The sequence below is a fragment of the Sitodiplosis mosellana genome, unplaced genomic scaffold, assembly GCF_009176505.1.
Source record: "Sitodiplosis mosellana isolate CC-2019 unplaced genomic scaffold, AAFC_SMos_1.0 Smas_scaffold_6226, whole genome shotgun sequence".
Classification (NCBI taxonomy): Eukaryota; Metazoa; Arthropoda; class Insecta; order Diptera; family Cecidomyiidae; genus Sitodiplosis; species Sitodiplosis mosellana.
This window is the reverse complement of record NW_022601467.1, coordinates 1,061,901-1,085,390: the sequence shown is the minus strand read 5'-3', so window position 1 is coordinate 1,085,390 and position 23,490 is coordinate 1,061,901. Positions and strand designations below refer to the sequence as shown.

General features: G+C 36.4%; 1 protein-coding gene across 3 annotated transcripts; it reads left to right on the top strand.

Annotated features, from left to right (window-relative positions):
• The first annotated feature begins 1,380 nt into the window (after nt 1–1,380).
• LOC129579056 (B-cell receptor CD22) lies at nt 1,381–23,221 on the top strand. Of its 3 annotated transcripts, XM_055468577.1 has the most exons (18): nt 1,381–2,994; nt 15,877–16,044; nt 16,423–16,661; nt 16,739–16,919; nt 17,094–17,226; nt 17,736–17,953; nt 18,460–18,777; nt 18,918–19,016; nt 19,389–19,465; nt 19,755–19,890; nt 20,198–20,346; nt 20,594–20,732; nt 20,837–20,985; nt 21,100–21,247; nt 21,343–21,717; nt 21,836–22,043; nt 22,458–22,683; nt 22,887–23,221. In XM_055468577.1, the coding sequence occupies exons 4-17, from the start codon at nt 16,793–16,795 to the stop codon at nt 22,660–22,662; spliced, it is 2,481 nt and encodes an 826-aa protein (XP_055324552.1). In that variant the 5' UTR covers nt 1,381–2,994; nt 15,877–16,044; nt 16,423–16,661; nt 16,739–16,792; the 3' UTR covers nt 22,663–22,683; nt 22,887–23,221. The 3 variants fall into 3 exon arrangements, with proteins under 3 accessions (XP_055324552.1, XP_055324550.1, XP_055324551.1); XM_055468575.1 differs by having other exon boundaries at nt 22,458–23,221; XM_055468576.1 differs by having other exon boundaries at nt 1,381–4,519; nt 22,458–23,221.
• The last annotated feature ends 269 nt before the right edge of the window (nt 23,222–23,490 follow it).

The following is a 23,490-nucleotide window of genomic DNA, read 5'->3' as shown; positions in this document are numbered from 1 at the left end:
AATTTCATCTTAATTAACTAAGATAGTTGCACTAAAGTTGAAAGTTTTGTGTTATGATCCACCCGTTTTTAGCGCGTCACATCAAAGTTTAAATATAGCATTTTGGTTCAGTGACTTTCTTTTCGAGAAAATCAAAATATGGCAGCGCGATAAATATGATATTTGGAGAGGGGCGCCTGCAATATTTTATAAACAGACATGAATTCAAATATTACACACTCCCTAGACGCAATTCTCCGTGGAAATATCATAATCATGGTTTTGTCGCTCGTATATAATCTAATCATGCTGATGTCGTAGCAATAGCAACAACGAAAACTCTATGCCAAGGTTTATTTCATGCTTTCTGTGTCGAAAGAATGATTTTAAAGCGGCTGCCGTTTATTGCGTTCTGTACAAATTTTAAAAGTTCGCACGATACGAGAAACGTTAGTCTTAGAGAAGTTAGTCTGAACTGCTGCTGCTTCTGCTTCTCTACCGTACTTACGCTCGTTTTCGCATTCGTTCTAGTTTTTTATTGATGCAAGTATTAGCAATCGACCAGTCCAAATGACTGAATTCGCTGGTCATAGCCGTTGGGCAAATTCAACCTCAGTCGCCTCGGATATTACTAGTACGCATAAGTTTTTTTTTGGTGATCCCTTGTACAAATTTGTGAGCGCACTCGCTAAATCGCTTCTCCAACGCACACCAACACTGCAGCAAGGAAAGAGAGAAAATGAGCGCCTTGTCGTGAATCTGCAGATGTATAAAAATCATCTGAGATCTCGTATCTCGATATATACTGAAGCTTGTCGTCCATTCTCGGTGTATTAATTTTATTGCAATAAATTTTCTCGGGGGTTACGTTTTTTTTTTGCACGAAAATGTACAATTCTCCCAATGCTGCTGTTACTTGCCATGGCATTACCATTCGCTAGCTATTATTGTGCTACTGACGGTTAATGGTTCGCTGCTGCTGCTGCTGCTGCTGCTACTTGTGTGTATGCGCGCTGGTGAGAATGTTGCTCTGCGCGTGAATTCTGAACACATTCTATGCACACATACGAAGATGTGCCCAGAATATTTGTACAAACACATGCAAGCACTCTCTCGTACACACTTCGATAGCTGTTAGAGTGTTCCATTCGCCTTTCATGCACAGCCCGTAATTTTATAGTAGCTGCGTAAAGCACAATGACACTCATACACACGAAGAGCATCATCCAAAGAGAAAACCGTTCGTATATATGCGATTTTATTTCTCTCATTCCATTCTACTTCTTCTTCTTCGTTTTGTTGTTATTTTTGGACGTTGAATCCATTTCCTTTGGCTCATATGCCTATCGTTCATCCGAGTTTTCGTCTGAACGGTTAGTTTGCCCCTGTTTGTCGGTTGCGAACGACGTCAAATGTACGTTGTAGGCACATACTCTTTTTTTTCCGTACGCGATCGCGCGATGAGAGACGTTCTCTTTACACGGTGGTAGTGGTTGAATTGAAAACAAATAACTGAGAAAAAAAAACTATATATCCCTAATGTAAAATAGAGTTGTTCGTTGTATTGCATATCGAATGCATTTTGAGAATGTGTTTTCCTTTTTTGATTGTTGTTGCAAATAATAGTTTTATTGCGGCAACACTGAACCCTATGGACTGTTACACCGTAACCAAGAATGTCTCAGGTGGACAGGTGGAATGAAGCATCGGTACTACTTTATTGGATAACAAAGTGAAATGAATTTTAAACTACATACAAACAAACACAAAAAAAGAACAAAACAAGACGGGTGTTAAGTGTAAAAGTGGGAACGATTTGATTTTGCCACACACTCACACACAACAGTGATGACAGCGGAAAACCCAAAAAACGAACCATTTTGATTTATGTATCACCTGATGCGGTTTTTTGCCACCAAAGATTTCATTTCTCAATTGAATATTTTTGCCACTTTTTTTCGTTGTATTTTTATCATTCGCAAATGGCTTAGCATCTTGTGTGCGGCTCCAAAGTGTATGTGTGTATATAGTGATATGATGGAGCATGACTCATAATTTGATTTTATTGCTGAGGTGTCCCTGGAGTGTACCATCATAAAATAAAACAAAACGATGAAAATAAGACAGAATTTCAGCAACAACAAACACAGCATTTATGATGATGATGATGATGATGATGATGATAAAGAATGAAACGAAGCCGAGTGTACGGATGAATAAGTGAAAGGTTCAACGGTGTACCCATTTTTAGACGAAGAAGAGAAAAAAAAGAGGATCCACACAGAAAAACCGCATTTTCACAAAATACAACAGTCGCAGTCATCATCATTGCAAACAAAATACCACTGTTATTACAGCGATATGAAAATTAAAACTAAAGCAAAAACAAAAGTAACTAAATAGGATATGCAAAAAAGAGAAAGAAAAAAAGAGGCAAGATAAAAAGGAGCATAGGGAAAAAAGAATTTTTGTGCAAAAAGCAACGAAAGGAGAAAATCTACCAGCTCATCAGAATTTATGTAGATTTGAGTGTATATTCGGTTGTGCTATACCACGGCACAGTACATAATTACATGCTGTGCGTTTGTGAGGGAGAGAGAGAGAGAGAGAGAGAGAAAAAAAGGACGAAGAAAATTAAAAATTGAAATGGCTCTGAAGTAAATTGTTTAGTTCTTCGTTTAGTTGTGTTTCATGCCTTAGTGTTCATTATGATTCTTACCAGTACAAAGGCATAATAGAAAAATAAAACGTGAAAAACGCTACAGCATAACAAACGGTTTCGGTTTGGAATTTATATTTATTGTGCAAAGAAAGAAAGAAAGGAAAAACAAAGAGAAAAAAAACATAAGAAGTGCTGAGCAGAAGAGGACGAAAGACATTGAGTCGAGTGCGCGTGTATGCAATGTTTTCTGTCAAACATCTTGTGCTCGTCAAGAACGATTCGGAAAATATGCTCCATGACATCGATGCTGTCATCTCATCTAGCATGATTAAAAAAAATCCACACTACACCAAGTATGTGTATATGAGAAATGTGTCTTGAATAATCATTTTCTATTGTCCTAACCGCCTCATATTCCGGCCGTTATTTAGTTATTTTTATTATTATTATTATCATTATTATTATACATTTATATTTGCGTCGTATAAATAATTTCGAAAATCATTGAACGTGCTTTGGTTTGAGAAAAAAAAAACCACAACGCACTCATTCCACCATCATCGTCGTCAGCATCATCATCAACATTGGCGTGCGAATCCAAAGAGCGATAGAACGCTGCGTATATATAAATGCCAAATGGAAATGTCTCCAGTGTTATCTGTAACGCTTAATCTTTATTTGTTTTACAATAATTTTATGTGCTGACGCTATGGAAATGGATATTATTTTTTTACAAATTTAAGTGAACAACTTTTTCGGTCCATCCCAAGTAAACGTGAGAAAAAGGAGAATACGAAAGAGCAAGTTTTTCGGTGCTCTCTATCACGAATTGTCAAGAGAAGAAGCGAAAAAAAATCATTATACGGAAAATCAGTGGCTACAAAATAATAAGAAGGAAAGAGTTTTGCAAAATATCTTTCGAAAGATATAACGAAGACTTTTATGTAAACTTTTTTTGCGAAGTGCACACGCATAAATATGTACTCAACTCAAAGAATGAGCGCTCGTTTGCGTCAATAGCGATACACATAAATTTCTACGACGATGTATCCCAATCCAAAGCCGAATGAAACAAACTCAGTTTCAGCATAAAAGAAGGCGGTCGAGTAGAAAGTTTTTTTTCTCACTAAATTGAGAAATATTTATATTTAAGAGTATTACGCAGCGCAGTTGGGATATACTTTTTCAGAAAGATATTTTGCCAATTACGTGCATGGAAGAAAGAAGAAAAAAACGGTACCAAGTCCGTATAAGAGTTCAATGTGTGAAGCAGTCATAAGAGTACGCCAGTTTCGTGAATTATATTGAGTGATTTCAATGAATCTCCAGTGTGTATTCAGTAATGTCGCAAACTGCATCATCAACATAAACGGCCATCAACGATATCGACATTAACAACAGCCGCACCAAAAACCATAAACCTCAGAAAGAAAGAAACGAAACGAAACAAAGCGAAAAGGGCAAAATAAAGAGTAGCACGCACGAGATCTTTTACGACAAATGAATAATATAAATATCATAGAAGACACAAGAAATCAAGTTAGAAATGAAGAATAACCAATCAAAAGGAGAAATATGACAGCGAAAACAAATGATGTATGCTATTCAATGTGAACAAGTGCAAAAAAGTAAACAAATAGTAAGAAAACAGTGTGTTTGTTATGCATAAGAAAACATGCATATCGCAACAGCTAATTGAATGGCACGACAAAATTAACTTAACTGATGCTCGGAGTTTTACTTCTAGTATGCTTTCGAGTGCTCTATGTATGTATATATATATGAGTGAAGTGAATTGTCAAAGAAACTGACAAGCAAAGCGGTGAAAAAGACAAGGCTGTCATTCCAAGTCATTTTTAACAGCATAAAAACACACAGGTACACCCAACTAAGAATAAAATATTTTCCCCGATTTTCATGTCGACCGGAATCTCTCAGCATTTGCATTTGCATTTGCTAATGTCTTTTTATCTCCACTGAATCTTCTTTTATCCGCTCTTCATTCTCGTTGCGCTTGCTTCTGATTTGAAAATATATTTCTTTTTTGCATTCTCGTTCGTTTCTCAAAAATTCAAACCATTTTCTCTGTATAAATGTATTTCAATTTGATTTATGTGATCCATGTACATTAATGCACTCCTATAAACACACACTGAAGTAGCACATAATAAATCTAAACATATGTACGTACATTGTATATACGTTTTCAAGACTTGCTGTCATCTTTTGAGTGCGATGCGATGTCAAAATGAATCAGCCGAAGTATGAGCAGCAGCCAGATAGAACAAGTGTAGAAGAGATATATATGCGCTGGCTACAGGAAGCATGGCGTAATCAATGGAAAAATATGGGCACGTGCTGCAATAATTTACTAAAAAAAGAAGAAAAACTATTTATAAAATGATGACAAAGATGCGAATAGAACGCATTAGTTAGGCCCATAAACGGCGGACAGAGCCGTAAAAACACGAGAGATGAAACAAAGATTCATGGCTTTGTGTCCAAAAACAACGAACAATATCTGCGGCCCGAGCACCCTCAATACAACGATTGCCGCAATAATTGGTCGGGCATGTCGATACTGCCGTTGTACGAAATGGAAATGCCAACGTTTTTCATCGTTTTCATTTCGTACGCGCTTTCCGGTTTTCTCTCGCTTTACCACTTTTGCTCTTTCGCTGGTAATTATGTTTTATATGAATGTAAAGTGACATGATTGCAATGGAATGACCGAGAAGGAACTGTCATTCATCTTCACATTACACAAACATGTTGTTAAACGGTGAAGTGATGGCGGCGGCGAAGACGACAGCGGTCGTTTTCGTTGTTCATTCTCGCCATTCTTTTCACATCATATCACATATTGATTCCTAATGGGAATTTCCTATCCAAAAATATCTAACGGATACGCTCGGTCGCTGCTGATTTGCTCAAAATAACATCCCATTAATTGTGAGAGAGAATGTATGTTAATGACCACACTGGGACCGAGAATTTTTCATGGAGCATCTACTGAGCAAAAAAAACCCAACGAACCGAGTATGTTCTATGTGATTAAAAAGTTTATATCAGAAGTTTTTTTTTTCATTTCAAATCACATTTGTATACTCCTTTTTTCCTCTCCTTGCAAGAAACGTTCACATTGAATGTTCGTAGTCAGCATGCTGACGTACAAAAAAAAGCAATATTTGCATTATATGAACTAGTAGGAAGCATTTTTCGTTTTCGATAGTGGATTTCCATGTGATCTGATGTGATGTCAACAACAAAAAAAACTATTCTATTTCAAATATGTTTCGTTGTGACATTATGCGATCCAGTCAATAAGACAAAAAAAGTCAAATACACAAAAAAACGTTTTTTTTTTATTGTAACAGAATTCTTGGAATAACATTTTGTAATGGAGCACCAGCTGTTGAATTCTTTGCCGAACAAAGGTTTTATGTTTGTAATTCGAAAAGAAATAGGCAAAAACATCAATGGAAAAAAAATCGTCACATATATCACTTGTTCTGTTTCACTTTTTCATTATTCCATACGACAATACATGTGTAAACACATTACATTGGAATATGTTTTTTTTTGCTTCTACTCCTCCATAAACCCAATTTCAAGCGAATTCAATTGGATAGTGATGTGCACACCAAACATTCAAAGATTGAACTTTATTTTATTTGCTCAATGCTTAAACGGTCGACTCAGCCGAGTTGTGTGCCGAGTGGTATGCTGGTGCTGTAAGTTATGAAAACGCGTTCGAAAGTTGAACGAAAATTTGTGTAGCATACACGTGAAATTGACTTTTCAACAATGAATTTCATAGAAGCGTTTATATCAATCACTTGTTAATGCCGAAGTATTGCCGAAGTTTGGTTTTATTTTTACGGTTTCGTTTGAGTTTTGCTATAACTCAATGTGACGAAGAAAATCATTGAATTTGAATACAATAACAAAAGCCAACATGTGTACACAAATGATGGAAGGCATGGAAATTTGGCAGAATAAACACAACAAAGCACAAATCAAAAAACCAACAAACTCAAAGCGTGTACAGCTTAAAGTGGAAAGATCCCAAAGGAACAAGATTGAATGTGATTTACTCGTAGACTTTGGTTTTTCCGTTGCTTTCCTTTGCAAAATTTCAGCGCCAACAGCAACAATTACCGTCACTTTCAATAAGCAGTGATTTCGTGTGATTCTCCCGGATTTCATGTACGAATCTTTTTCTCTCTCTCTCTATCTCTTTCTCTATCTTTTCTTGAACATGGGTTTCCCGGGGCCCATAATCGATGTTTGAAGTTTGCTCTTGCCGAAATGAAACAAGTTCAACAAAAAAGAATCACGAGAATGTGGCCACAATAGAAAGTTCATGGATAATCATGGATGAGAAAGTGCGGAAGAGGCTAGCACTGGGGCCATCGAATGCAACGAAACGAGAACATCGTCGTACAAATGCATATTTTTTAACTGGAGCTTTTAAAGCAAACCAATTAAATATTTAATATATATGGGATAGAGATCTTTGATATTTTATTGCTCGTGTTGTGTGTGTTCTGTGTTGTCTCTCGTTTTTCTCCTCTTTGAGTACCAACATTTTTCGCTTTTCGGTTGCTTTTTGAGAGTCGTATTTAGTTAGAGTTTGCATGTGGCTTCTGACATGAACACATGCGTAACGGGAAAAAAAGAACAAAGTCATTTGCTTGTGCACATCATTTAAGCGGAATTGTGTGTAATGCTGGATATAGATGTGTTTTCACAGAGAGAGAGAGAGAGAGAGAGGATGCAATGCGATGCGACAATCATCAAGATTCAGGCAAAGCATATTGGCGCATATCGAGATCATCAAAGAAATGCGTTTTATGTAGTATATATTTTTAATTTTGCTATTTTTGTTTGTTATTTGTTGTTTTTTTTGCTCGCGTTTCCACTCTCTCGCTTGATTTTAAATTTTTTTTCTCTTTTGTTTCTTCCGAAAACACTGAGTGTCTGTGGGACTTACAATGTAAATATGCATTCAGTGTACTTGAATACAAGAAATTGTACTTTGTCTTTGAAAAACAATTTTAAAAATAAAAATCGAAAGAAAAAAAAAGTTTTGGTGTTTGGTTGTTTTCGCCTATAATCGGCACGCCAATGAGCTTCGCTTTGCATGGTTATTACACGCACTTAGAAAATACCCTACTGAATCCAGAGTGAAAATTACACAGAAGAAAAAAAGACGGACAAAAAAAGGCGACGTATGTAAGAATGTGGCCTAGAACATACCGCTCTCTCTCTCTCTCTCTCTCTCTCTCTCTCTCTCTCTCTCTCGCTCTCTCGCTCTCTCGCTCTCTCGCTCTCTCGCTCTCTCGCTCTCTCGGATGTTTTTCCTTCGTCAAATGTTATTTGTTTGTGTGCGCGTTTTTTGTGTGGCAATATTAAAGGAAAGTTGCATCTTCTCTCTGTTCTCGTTTACTATTGTGTAAATGTTGGCGTTCATGTAACGAACTTGTCTGTGTGTGAGTGTCGAATTATTCTTTTCACGTCTTTTTTTTTCTTCTCTTTTCGATGTAGCAATGCTGCTTTTTTTCTATTCAACTTTGTCGAAACAATAAAAAAAAAATTCACGTTCCATTCATGCATATGAATCTATACTTTGATTGTATATGTTTTTTTTGCAACATCTATGTATACATCTATACATATTCGACATTCTTATCAAGCGTTGACTATTTCGATATGGGTTTTTCCCACACATTCGGTATTTATGCATGATTCACACTATAAAAAAATCGTGCCACTAGACTTCGAGAAGAGCGAGAAAGAGATAAAGAAAGCAAGGGAAAAAAGGGAACGTGATATTTGCAGGCGACGCAAATAAATGACAACGAACTGCAAAAGAAAAGAAACGACGAAAAATTATATGTTATTGACATAGAAGAGATGACTTTGATGCGACCATGCTCCACCGCCAGCGCACAATGATGTGATAAGCATGCAAGAGCTTTTCACAATCGTTTTCACCACAATAACCGAATCTGAATTCAATGTTGGCCGTTTGATTCAATTGCAATCGAAGCTCTCACACACTCGCCGAAGAAAACTTCGACTATAATATTCTATATTGAGCAGCCAGCTCATATCAATACCGCTTGTTATGGCTAATTTTATTCAATTCCTAACATCCATTATGGGCAAAATGGGTTGGTGAATTTTGGGGAGAGCCGCACCCATGAAAATTCCCGAATCTATAGAATGGGCCATGCCAAAACGATAGATGGCTCAAGCTCGACGCGCTATAAATATTGTTTTCCAAGTATCCTTTGTCCTTCAGTTCAAATGTTCTTTGGTCAAGAGCAGGGATGAGGGAAATCGGCATGTATCTCGTTCCATCTATCAATCATCACTCGCAACTTGTCGCTTTTATTGTTATTGTATTATTCATCTTTTACTTCTGTGAAATTCATGATTTACGGAAAAGTACCTAAATCTATGCCAATGCTGACATTTCGCCTAATAAATCATTTTCCATTTTCAATAGCTCAAAAATTCCAAAATGATTATAAATGCTTGTGGATCTAATCTGTGAGCTCTTTCTTTCATTACTTGGCGTGGAAGAGTTTAAACATATCACTGTTGAACACATATTCAAGAAAAGCAAATACGCATGAAAAAAAAACATGCACGTATATCAACATTCTATCTATATTGGTGTGTTCTCTTTTTAAAAATACATTTATATAGCAGCTTGTTTGCTTCATTCGTCCATCCATCCGTCCGTGTGTTTATTCCCATTTGTCACGCATCTTTTCCATCCTACGAATAGGTATTACAACATCTCGGAGCATTCATAAAATCAAAACAACATCAACGAAAGCAACCGGACTCATGTCTCTGATCTCACATGCTATCCGATTAGTAGAAAAGAAAAATCCTCCAAACCTATTGTAAATTATTTTCCACGACATTTTTATGCTTTTAAGGATGTCATTATACATTTCTTTGTTTTACAAAGCGTCGTGTCTCCACTCTCGCAACGGTTCGAGCGAGTGCATTTTCTAAGGAATGCCTTGGTTTTATTGACAAAAACTTCGAGAGTTTTATAAGACTAAAAGCACTAAAAAGGTCTACATTTTCTAGTTAGAAGTTTCAAAGCAATTGTTATTGCTCAATGGGCCAATGAAACGATTTTGTTTCCAACATGTTGAAAGGTGCTTTGTGTTTATGTCTCTTTTGGCTTTGACATTTCGAAAATTCGAATTCAGATTGAAAACCGAAAGAAAAGAATTTTCCTATTCACAAACAGCAAATTTCTCTCTCTCTCTCTCTATTTGTTTCTTCTATTCTTAAAAATGCTCGAGAGTCATACGCTATTATTACTTACGGAAGCAAATAGGGTAATACCATTCAATAAACACAGACTGTTTCGTTCTCTCTCTCTCTCTCTCTCTCTCTCTCTCTATCATACCTCAGCAATATTCGGGACGAAATTAATAAACTGATCCAAAGATTTAATTAAACCTTGAATTTATGGTTATTTGAAAGTGAATTTGTGCTAAATGAGTTTGTGTACCAACGTCAAGTAGTTCAACCAGCCTAATGGTTTGATGTCGAAATATCTTGGTCTATTTTTGTATGGAGTCTATTCGTGTGTGCGTATATGTGTGTGTATTAATGAGAGAGAGAGAGAGAAAGGCATCGAACTTTATGAGCGCCGGCCTGTTATTTATATTCGGTATTTCATCATTTTGTGTGCTGAACTGTCGCCCTACGGCTTATACTGATTATGAATGTGTGGATACATGCGTGCATATATTTTAAAATAACATAACAGTACATTACAATAAATTGAATGAGTGCGCGCCACATGCCCGCACACAAACACATGCGAAACATGACCAAAACACACACACATACACACACGTGTGTATATACACGAATACGTTCGCGATTTGGTTGTGCCTACTGAAAAATTTTCGTATAGAAGATGATCAAAGTGTTGAGACGAGTTTTGTATAAAATGAACCCAGAAAAAGTGACAACAGGCAAAAGCGCAACATAGTAAATATCGACATTCGTGTTTAGTGAGGTGATATAGACAACCAGGGAATGTATTGTTACATACAGTCTGTATGATACAGAGAGAGAGAGAGAGAGAGAGAAAGAGAGAAATTGACTTCCGAAATAAAAACGGGCCCGATGCGAGAAGGCGGTTATAAAGTGACGAAGTATTACGATTATAAAATTAAGGATTAGAATCGGCCCATTTACGCATCATCATTTTGTCATTTTGTCATCTTGTTTTGATCACCGTACGGCCATAATTAAAATTTTCTCGTTAAACCCCGTATTTAAATTAACTATGGAAATGATACAGAAATAAAATAAAATAACGTTCCCTTCCCTCAGATCGACAATAATTAAATTACAGTCACGGCTTCTTCGCATCATCCTTGCCATAGCTGCGATTGACCATGGAAACATAATGTGAAATGGAAATTTTCTTCGATATCGTTATTGTTGTCGTTGTTCTCTGAATTGTTTAATATATTACGTATAATTTATGGGAGACACATTGACTTCTCACGATGACACTCATTTCACATTGTGAGATGTGATACAATTTAAAGAACTTTATCTATTCCAGACATGCTAATCAAGTCACCCCCTCCAAACGTTTCCAAATCAACGTAGTCAAAGTTTTCAAATATTTGCTAACAATTTGCATACAACCGAATCAAGATGGAATGTCTGATGTAAAGTATTGCAACGATAGCATGAATCGAATCTATTATTTGCGGATCAATGTGTGCATTGCTGTGTTTATTATTATGGTGTAATCGAAACATTTCGCCGAAAAATGAGGAAAAAGTGAAAGTGTTTGTGATCGGTTGATTAGAGATAAATTATGGATAATGTTTGTACACAATGAACTGCGAGTAGAGGGTCAAAGGCCTTAGTGTTTTCATTGTTGTCTCATCGTATCATCAAATTTTCCATTTGTCACTACCAAAAAAAGACGATTGTACGATTTAGCATCAATTTCAATGGTCCAGTGTGTACTGCACCAGATCATATCAGATGGTTGGCCGATTTTATTATTTGCTTCTAATTTTCGAGAAAATGACCGTTGTCGCGTGGTCACATCACCTCAACCAGTACCCTCGACCGTAATCCAAATTAAATATAAGTTGTTAGTAAACAAATGATGAAAGCGAAAAATAAGTAAATGAGTGACACCTATTCTTGTCACTTTTGGGTAACTGCTTATCTTCGCCTTTTACAAATTTCGTGCACCTTTTTCTATTTGCGTTGAAGTGTGTTTGTGTATATGTATGCATGCACCATATAAATATTTATTTATTTTTTTCATGCCATTTTGCTCGGGGTGTGCGGTTTGCTCTCTTTTCGTTGTGTCACTGTCGGTGCTTAAGCTGCATCTGATAGAGTGGTTGAAAATTTATTAAAAATGTACTGGAGAAACCACCCACAGGCATTATTAAAAACACACAGAGAAAACGAGAGAAAGGCCCCAATTCGTGTGCGTTCATTACACAGTTACGCTGCTTTTCTGAGCTTGACGCAAATATTAAAAGAAAAATATTATAGCTTCAAGATCATTCGCGCACATCGCTTGGAAATATGTACACACTTTAGTCATCGTTCCGTTGAGTTTTCACCCTCATTTGTCTTTGTTTGTTTTTGCATTCGGTTATATAGGATGCAGTAAAACCTTTGAAATCTTGGCCAACGAGAGAGAGAGAGAGAGAGAGAGAGGGATGTTCCAACACAGAACAAAAAGAACATCATCGAGCAACGAAATGGAAAACTCCACAACTATTTAAATGTTGTGCATAAAAGTGGTAGAAAAGACGAGTTCATGCCTATTTTGCTTGAGTAGAAATCTTATTTGGGGTGCAAATAGAAATTAATCGATGGAAGACAACTTTTAGAACGGACCGAGTACGCAATAGCTCGACCTGTACGCATTTCTTCCTCTCGTTTTCAATTGTGGTGTCATGATGATGACTGCATTCTGTGCGGATGTGAACTTGCTATTTTCTTGTTCAATATGATTGCTCAATACTATATTACGTGCGTGGTTTGAGCGCGCGCGCTCTTTTTGCAATGAAACGATGTATACATGAAATGACACAGCACTTACGTTGGCTTTTCTTCATTTCCGTTTAGTGTATTCTCTGCCGTTCTTATCAATGTACCATTGTAAAATGATAAAGAGTGTTATAGTATGCCTCGTTTACTATAGTAAAAATTATTTACTAGTTGTATGCACGTATTTCTCTGTGCGCAAACACTTTTTCAATGCTTTGAGCCTTTGAGCGAAAATTCCTTGCTGCCTTGCTGCTTTACTGCTCTTATGAATCGGCACTCACATACACCCGGGGAGAGCGGAAGGAAGTCAATATCGTTGAATCTACCCATGATATTACATCTCTTTTTTCGGTCATGTTCATCCTATTGGCCAACCGAATATTACAATGGACAAATTGACAGTTTTGCTGCTCCACAACATGTCAAAATGCATCATTATTAGAGATTTTTGTCCCAACAAAATATGGTAATCAAGATAAAGTGAAGCCAGAGGAAGAAAAATTGTTTTGTTCCCTTTTTTTAGTACCTCAAGTCAATATGCGAATCTTATATAAACAATATATTCTAATACAAAAATATTCGTGTGGCAAGTGATGAAAGCAGACAAGTACTTTGAAACTTGCTATTGTGTGATATTATCAGGCCAAACACTTTTCCAACAGCCAACTTCACAATAACGGTCAAATATATTTCAATTAAAGTACAAAGGCAGCTCTCCGGCGGCGGCATCCAACACATCATAAGTAAATGAAAGCGAGAAGAAAAACTTTCGTGTTAATTGAAAATGAGTTGCAATAGCAAGGGGATACGTGCATGTACTTGCTCAGTTTTCAGAGAAGCCATTTTTTTTTTTTGGTAAATTTGTTTTTCTTTATTAATTTATTATCGTCGTACCAAACTTTTTACTATTGCTTCGGCTCCGTTTTTCTGTGGCGCTACGACAGGCGGTCGTTCGTTCGTTTTCTTGTATTTTGTTAGGCTTATGATTCTTGCACAACATTTTCAATTATTTCTTTCATTTTTGCGCAGGTTATTTATATATATTTTATAACATCAGCCGTAAATTCGCTTGAATTCCTTTTGTAATTCGTCCAGTAAACTGGCCTGCGCAATCAAATTAGCTATTTAATTGCTAAGCTCACAAATAATAAGCCCGAAAAAAAAGTATTTCCTTTTGGCAGAGATTGCAAAATCCAGTTGGTTGCTATATATACATGTGTTTGCAGCATTTCAAAAATGGCATGGCGTTCATTTTAGGTGTGCAAACAGTTTCGCAACAGTTTCAATAGCAAACACGGAAGCACTAGAATACTGATATTTGTACAAGCATTGTTATAATCACTGGAGGTACAATGGGCGACGTATTGTCCAATAATAATTCCACTTTACACTACATTTCGAAGGCATTGACTTTTTTCGTTTTCATTTTGTAGAGCGCAAATATTTCTAACGTGAAAAAAAGTCTTTGGCTTCGGCTTTGCTTGCTTCCCATTATTTTGACGTCCGAGATGTGTTGAATCCAGAAATTTCGTGCGATGGAACATCCACAATTTCGAAACATTGACCAACATTTTTCTCCTATTTTATATAAATATGAATAGATATTTATTCTTGACTAATTGGCTTAGCATTACAGCATCGATTGCAATTGTCTGTTGACGGGCTTCAAATAATTACACATTTTAATTATAGCTCGTATTTCGAATCTGCGCTCATCCAAAGCCTTTTCCCCCTTCACTCTCATATAACAACATAACAAATAACATTGTATTACAGAGCCGAACGCAAGGAATTATATTGGAAAACATTATAAAAATTAACTGTTAACTCGTGACGATCTAGTGGGCTTCGTTCTCCTTTTATCCGTTACTTTTTTTGCCTCGCTAATTTTTTTTTCTCGGTATTTGTGTATCCGAAAGTCAAATGCTTTTAAAGCCGTTGTTGATGTTTATTCAGTGCTCATGCTTTAACGTTGCTCTGCAGTAGTCAAGTGTACAGACGAGCAGAAAAAAAAGAGTGAATCCGTGCCTCGCAAGGCGGAGAGATTCAATATTGCGGAAAATGAATCATAGGTTGAGTGTTGCTTTGTGTGGATAGAAATAACAGCGAGTTTTTTTTAATGATTTTTCGCTGACATATAAAACGTTTTCCCATTGATTTTGACATGCCGTTGACAGTGGGATCGGATTTTCTACATACTTTTGCCAAACTCTAATTTGTTGAAAATCAAATCAATCGGCAGAATAAACGAACAACGAAACGATTATATCATTTGCAATTTTTCGAACGACGATTCAATGAAATTGTTATCGAAATTCTTCCCCAAAAAAGAATTTGTATCTCGTTTTAAAGCTGAAATCATTGATACGTATGTATAGCCACTGTGTATGAATACCAAAAATATTTGAGCGTCTAACATTTTAAGATTTGTTGAACTTATGAAATTTCCGAAGAAAAGAAATAATATAAAACAAACATACGAAAACCAACAATATTTCACAACAATCAAATTACCTACTTTGTGGAATCAATTACTCATAATACTGAAAGTTTGTTTCCGATGCGATGTTTTTTTCTTCCTTTTTTTCATTTCCGCACGGCCAAAAGAGGGCAAAGCATATGCTTGAATGGCTGCCAGCAATTTTTTTACTTTCAATTTTTTTTCCCTCGAGTGATAAAAAAAAAAATGGAAGAAAGTCAGTTTGCAGAAGGGAAACCGAGGGAAAAAATCCAAATGAATGTTATGATTCACAAGTCATTCTGATTCACTTTGCGTGTTTTGGCTCACGCGGCAAAATTTTTTCGCCTTTGAACAAATTGCACGAAATAAAGTGTGATTAGTCAATCAAATGCGATGTAATAAATGAATTGGGCTTGGTTTGATTCAATTCCAGACATATTTTTTCCGGCTGCGAATTGCTGCATGTGCAATGAACATGCCATTCGCTTTTTTTTATTAATATGTATTTATGGTCACATGACTCATTTCGATTTTTCACCTGGCATTGCATGTGTGCGTCCATTCACACTCCTTCATGTTGATTACTCTCTCTCTCTCTCTCTCTCTCTCTTTCTCTCTCTCTACTGCTGTTGTACATTATTGAATTCCATTTTCATTCAATGTATTTTAATCTTTTTCTATGTAGAAGTCATCGTAGTCAATCTTAACATTTGAAACGGGTCATTTGTTAGAGTAACACAAACACCAAATTTACTTGCTCACGCACATGTAAGCTACAACACGACGAACAAACACCGTTGTGAGAATTGGTGCACAGATTCCGGACAAAAATTTATTTAGCAAATACTATCATGTAAGTAGCATCCAGAAAAAAACGTACATTTTTTACCCAATTTACTCGACAATTTTAATTTAATTTTTAGTTTTTTTTTTGTTGGTTCAACTGAAATGTGCAAGCTTTGAAATAATTCCACTTTGGTTAGTGACCTAACCATGTAACTGAAATACAAGTTGGAGTTTAGCGGATTTATTTTTCTATAGCGACTTGATTTTACACATATTCTATTTCCATTTTTTTGCCTGTAGGCGATAGAATTTAGAATGGCATTGTGCACTGTGTTTCAGTTTCAGTTTCAGTTTTTTTTCTCTTCTTAATCCTTTTGCATTTATATGGAGTTAAAACAATTTGAAAAAGAAAATACAATTATTCTCGAATTCTTGCACTTAAAAGCCTTCGATGTGAACGCTAAATCGCGCACACAACGGATGATAGAGAGACCATCGTGCTGTGCGAAGAGGAAGGGAAAAGACAACCGGGAAAAAAATCGAAAGTGAAGGAAGAAGCGCGACGGTGAACGAGCGCGCGCGTGCAAACTAAATGGAAAAAAGCGGATACAATCTAGTATATGTACATACATCGACCAAGATCTGGGGCTATCAATTGGAAAATTCTATACATTTTTCGAATTGGTATGCGGTTCAAATAGCAAGAGCGAGCTACTCGTACGTAATTCAAATGCTTTTTCGCTTTCTCATTTACTCGACAGTTACGGAAGATATTTAAAGAAAACCCACAACCGCACATAAAGACACACACAAAAATGGTTTTCGATTTCAAACCATTCAAGCTAACCACATCTAGTTGTTTCTACGCTATTATTTTAATGGTGCTAAGCGGCTTGCATGAATTGAAATGTAATGAGCATGCTCTGGACTTCCAGAAGAACAGTAAGTATTTGCGCTCATAGCAGAGACACACGAGCGTTCATAGCAAGTGTGATCCAATAAGTCCCTGTTTATTAGATGATGCATTATGGTTTCAATTATTGAATCAATTATTGAATGATCACGATTCTCTCCCTTCTCTCTCGCTCTCCATCTCTCTATTCACGTATATTCTAGTTCCAGTTCGTGTCGTTTGGGCGGTGAAGGGAAAAGACGTCGATCTACCCTGTGACATAGCGACAACAGTGCCAGGCGACTATCCAAAATTAATTTTATGGTTTAAGGACACCACCGGCATACCCTTATATAGGTAAATTCCACAAATGTCTAACCTTTCACAACAGATGCGTTCTATACGTCTAACGACAACTAAGACGACGAAGACGACGACGGGTGTCATTGGTTAATGGTGTTTGTGCAGAAATCTCAAATCACACACTATGAACGGCCCCCTTGATACCATGTCGTTGCACAAAGTGTAAAATGTGCTCTCGTCATATGCGTAATTAAGACCAAGTTACTATGTGTTATTTATTATTTCCCGCATGTCCATTTTTATTTCGGTGCCGACCGCGTTCATTTCAATACGCTTCTTGATTCACGTAACGATAATTATATTAATGACTCGATAAATCAATCATTGCCTCATTTCCTTTCTCTCTCTCTCTCTCTCTTTCTTGCCTCCTTTCTCTCTTTCAATTGTTGCCGATGTCACATCACATCGCTTCCGATGGAACGGAATAAATTTTTTCAACAAATTCAACGATCTGATACGGAATGCAAATGACATGACATTTCGAATTCTCAACATACACACAGCATCGATTCGCGAGAACGAAATGTAAAATTTGGCACACATTCAGCAATCGCTAGTGATTTGGGTGAACGTCTTTTTTTTGCAATTGATGACAATAACAGCAAAAATGCACGGCTCCAAATAAAAAACGTACAAGATACCGATGGCGGGGTTTACCGATGCCGAGTGGATTTCTTCAATTCAGCCACACGAAACTCACGTATTAATCTCACACTAGTTGGTATGTATTCGTCTATCGCCATTCACATTAACATTTTTACTGACTGACACACGGCAGAGATCCATTTTATTTTCCTCATAATTTATACGAAAGCGATTTATATTGTCACTACCTTAAGTTGTGATGAAACTCGAATGAGACTCGATTGAATGATAGTGATGCAATCTGATTTTTGCTCCGATTTGCATCTTTATTGATTTGATACAAAAACAACTTTTCTACTTCTCTCGTATCGTCAGCGTCCTTTGAACGGTTTCGAGAAGAGAAAACGTTTTTAATTCTTTTTTATTCCGTTGTTTTTACCCATCATTCAATCATATCACATTCATCCATTTACGATACGTAGAAGAGGGAAAAAAAAACAATAAAAAAACCAGCAGTCAAAACAATCTTAAGTTTGACGCATTTTTGTTTGTATTGAATTCTTCCCGATTGTTGTTGTTATTGCTATTGCTGTCTTCTTATTCGCTTCGTATTATATTATTATTAATGTCATTTCTATACAGTTCCGCCCGATGAGCCGCGGATATTTGATACACATGGAAAAGAAATATCAACACTAGCCGGGCCTTTTCGTGAGGGTCAAGAGTTTTTTCTATCGTGCCAAGTAAATGGTGGAAATCCTCCACCGAAAGTATCATGGTGGCGATCAGATGTCGAAATACCTGGTACGAGTCATCAATCAATTGTTACCGGTGCAGTTGTTAACAATATACTGATGCGAGCCGTGCCAAGGGACTATTATGCAACGAAATTAACATGTAAGGCTCAGGGAACTACATTAATTGATCCAGTCGAAAAAGAAGTGACAGTCCAACTTCATTGTAAGTAGTAGTAAAATACGCTTGTTTTCCCTATATACCAACCCCAACATATCATAGGCCTAATATCAAGCAGATAGCATCCAGCCAGACAGACCTGAATAATTTATTTGATTTTTCCTATGCTTTCCTTGTTCGAACAGTGAAACCACTTAGAGTTAAACTAGTATCATCGAATGAAATATTAACTGCTGGTGTCAAATCGCCGTTACGTTGTGAAGCATGGGGATCTGCACCACCAGGTTAGTTCATTGTTTTTTTTACTATAAATAGTGTGCATTTTTCAAAAAACCAGAAAAAAAAACACATCGAATGCACGCACAAACGCTCAACTATTACGTTGCGCTCGATGTGTCTTTGTGCATGATAAATGAGTACACGCCATGAGGTTTTGTGAAACTTCAACTACTCTCTGGTTTTTCTCTGCTCTTGCAAAAAGTTTTGCCATATATATGGGAAAACCAATTTTATGCAAAATTAAGTGCAATTTCATATTTTGAGCGCGTGTTAATAAAACTCTTTGTTTTCAATGGATTGAATGCGTTTTTTATCTCTCTCTCTCTTTTCTCTTCGTTTCTCGTTCCATTCAATTTATATGATCGTCACTTGAGCAGCGAAAATAGCATGGTTTTTGGATGGAATACCAATTATAAATGCCGATATCACATCACACAGTGACAGCAGTGATGAGGTTAGTGTACAGTATTTCGTAACTGAACCAGAAATTCGATTACGGATACACATTTAAATTCATCTTTTTTAATCCGATAAATAAATGTTATGGTCCTTTTTCCATTTATTGTTCTGACTTCATTTCGTCATTCTTCTCAATTTAATATGAGTATAAAATTCCAAATTCAAAGTTCAAAATTCGCAATAACAATGATTTTTATTCATTGTTTTGCCCCGAAATAAAATCACAAAATTCTCCATCGACCATGTTCATTTTAATTTGTTCACATCTCTATCCATTTGTTTAGGGTGGAAATAAAACAATAAGCATCGTTACGCTGACGGTTGCGCCGGAAAATAACGATGCTGAACTCGTATGTCGTGCGTCGAACCCATGGTTTCCCAGCGACATTATCGAAGATAAAAGAATCATTAATGTGGCCTGTAAGTAATTTAGTGAAATGATTGTTAACAAGTATACGTTATGTGTATGTTCCATAACATACATTCGTATATATGGAAGATCATAATATATCATACGATATGTCCTCAATGAATATGAATGTAATTTGATAAACGGTTTATCAAGAGCCCAGCTTGAACGCGCATGTTCAACACACCATCAGGCAACCAAAATAGAAAAAAATAACAACGAAAATAGACTATGTATTTAGTAATTAAGTGTAGTCTTGCAACAATGATTTTTGTAGCTCCATCGTCTCTAATTGTCTAACTTGTTTCTATTAATTAGATGCGCCGAGTGTGTCTGTGCACTTGGCTAACGAAGAACCGATTCCTAGTCGCCTAATCATTCGGGCGGAACGTGATAATGTGACGTTAAAATGTCGCGCTGACGCCAATCCACCAGTGGATTCAAGCAGTTTTGGATGGTATAAAAATGTAAGTAACAATTCATTCCATTTTTTCTTCTATTTACGTGTCTAAAATTATCAAATGCGATTTCAACGCATTTATCAATGTGATTTGCGAAAAGAGTGAACAAATTTCGCTCAGAAACTTTTTCCAAACAACCGATTACATTAATAAACATTGAGCATCGTCTGAAATTCGAAAGAAAAGAAAAATATGTATTGCACATCTAAACATTTCGACTGCATTTCCGTCGGGGATTTTATTTATATAATAGGGTATGCGAATGTCTGGTGAAAATACGGAAACGTTACATCTTACAAATCTCGAACGGCAGAACATCGGTGAATATTCATGTTCATCGAGGAATGATTTGGGTGAAAATCACAGTTCAACCATAACTTTGCGAGTGCAATGTGAGTTTGTAACTTATTCACCGCATTTAGATTGTATTTTAATTAATCATGTGTTCTTTTCGCTCTCTCTTTCTTGCTTGCTTTTTTCAAAATTTTTATTTTAGATGCACCACGGTGTAAACCTGGCACAGAGCAATCTTCGATGGGCTCTATAAATATGCATTCGATTGATGTTCGGTGTGAAGTCGATGCAGATCCGGCTGAAAATATTCGCTTCAGTTGGACGTACAACAATACGAGAAATGTGTCACCGGTTTGTGAAAATTTTACAGTATTTACCATAAATGTCTTGTGTCTGCATTTAGTTGATTTTTATGCGGTGTTGAAAAGTCAATCTCTCATCTTGTTAACATGTGTTCATTTGCAGGTTTTAAATTCGAGAATAACGTCAAATGGATTAGTTAGTACGATGACATATTTGGCACCGAGTGATTCCGAGTTGACACTGGCGTGTTGGGCGAGCAATGCGGTCGGTCGTCAAGAGATTCCATGTTTGATTCACATTATACCAGCAAGTAAGTGGCTGAGAAATACCAATAAAACAATCGTAAACACATGTACAGTGTACAATGTAATTGGATTTGATTCGATGTTTGTTTGTTGCATACAGAATTGCCGGATCAGCCACAACATTGCGAACTTCGGAATGATACAATATTCGAGGTTGTGTGCAGTGGTGGTAGCGATGGTGGATTACCGCAATACTTTTTGCTTGAAGTTGTTGGTGGTAATCCAGTGAGTCCCGATTTCAGTCGCAATGATTTTGACAATAACATGAACACCAACGAAATCTCAACGATGAACGATCAAGCAACAACAGCACCATTGCGCCGAATTAAGGAGGCCGTTCCAGAATTTAAATTGTACGACCTCGAACCAGGTCGCGAGTATCAATTCCTAGTGTATGCTGTAAATGCAAAAGGCCGAAGTCATCCACCGATTGTGATGCAAGGAAAAACCTTTAACGATATCATTGGTCCGCATGGTAATTTTCTAACTTTCATTTCATTTCTTCGCATTTGTTTTTGTTCCTTCTTTTCTTGACATTTTATCTAATCGTAATCAATGATATGATTAATTCACTTGCCCACCCACGCACACAGATGAGACTATTTTATCGGAGGACCCACCCACGGAAATCTCGAAACAGGAAAAACAGAGACAATCAGCATTGATTATTATTGGAGCCGGAGCAGTTGCAGCATCTTCAGTTATTGTTGCTTTGTTTGCAGTGCTGTGCCGACGATCGCGACCGCCACAAGTGACCGATCCAAAGCCAACATCAACCGAACATCAAATGAAACGATTGAAGTAAGTGCATAAAACATTCACATTATTTCATGGGAAGCAATGTAATCTAAAGACACGAACGAATGAAAGTGAAAAAGAGCATGTGCATCATTATTATTGCTCTTTCTCTATATGTCTATGTGTGGCTCATTGCCGAATTAAATTTTGAATTTCATTGAAATACACACACACACACACAGCCCGTACGGACATCAATTCCAATTCAGTTTATTAGGCCTGGATCTAATAAATACTACATAATTACGTTTATTCGATGCTCCCCCACTTTCCGTTCGTTTGTTGTTATGCCGTTCATGTTGTTTTCGGATCCAATCACATTTCGATTGTTTTAATAATGGCATTTGTTTCGTTGTTTCTCGTTTCCACAACGTTTTTTTCTTTTTTCATTTCTTCATTCGTCCGTTCCGCGAATAGACCTACACGAATGCCATCCATGTATGCAGAAGAAGATGGGCTAGACGATTTTGGCCGATGTGCGGATGTACGATGTACACGAGCGATGAGTGGTCAAAGTACCAGTCACTTCATATCCGAAGGTTTCGTACAATACTCACAGCCAAGTTTCAATGGTATGGTGGAATTGTATCAGTCGAGTGCGAGCATTAATATGTGTTCTTAGCGATGTCCTAACGATTTTTAGGTATGATAAAATTAGATAATTTTTTTTCTACAAAAAAACACACACAACACAGTTGCATAATTTTAACCATTTATATTATCAATAAACGATACTGATTCGAAGTTAGGATTTAAAACAAAATGATTGTCATCTATATAAATAGAACGTTTTCTTTTTAAAAGTAAAAGAAATCACACATAAAATGCATATTTTGTTGTCAATAGTCTCTCATCGCTTCTTCCTGCCATTTCGAATGACTCAGCGGAAGCCAGAGAGACCCGTGAAAGGAAAGGCAAGAGACTCTATTCATTGTGCGGTATATGTGCGTTTGAAGTAAATGTTATATGTAATCTGACGGTCTCTGAAGAATAAGAAAATAAGAGAAAACAAAATAAAAACATGGCTAAAACTGCGCAAATATATATAATCTTCTTAATGAAGAAAGCGTTTGTACATAATTTAACGGAGTGAAATAAAAATACAAATAATTAAAACCAAACATTAATTTTATCCAGTCATTAAAATTTATTATTATGCTAAAATTGGACGATATACAAAATGGAAAATTACCAAAGAAAATGAAATGTTGTATGGAATGACGAGTATACAGAGAAGAACACTATAAATATTGTAGTTAAACTAATGCGAAAACAAAACCATTTAAAAAAATAGGTAAAATAATTGAAAATTATGAAAGAAACAACAAACAGAAGAATAAAACAAAGTTTATACGCTCATATGTACAAAAAAAATCTATCTTAAATCACTGTTTTTATGCTCAAATAGAAAGAAACAAAACGAAACGAATCGTTTGACAGATGGACAAAC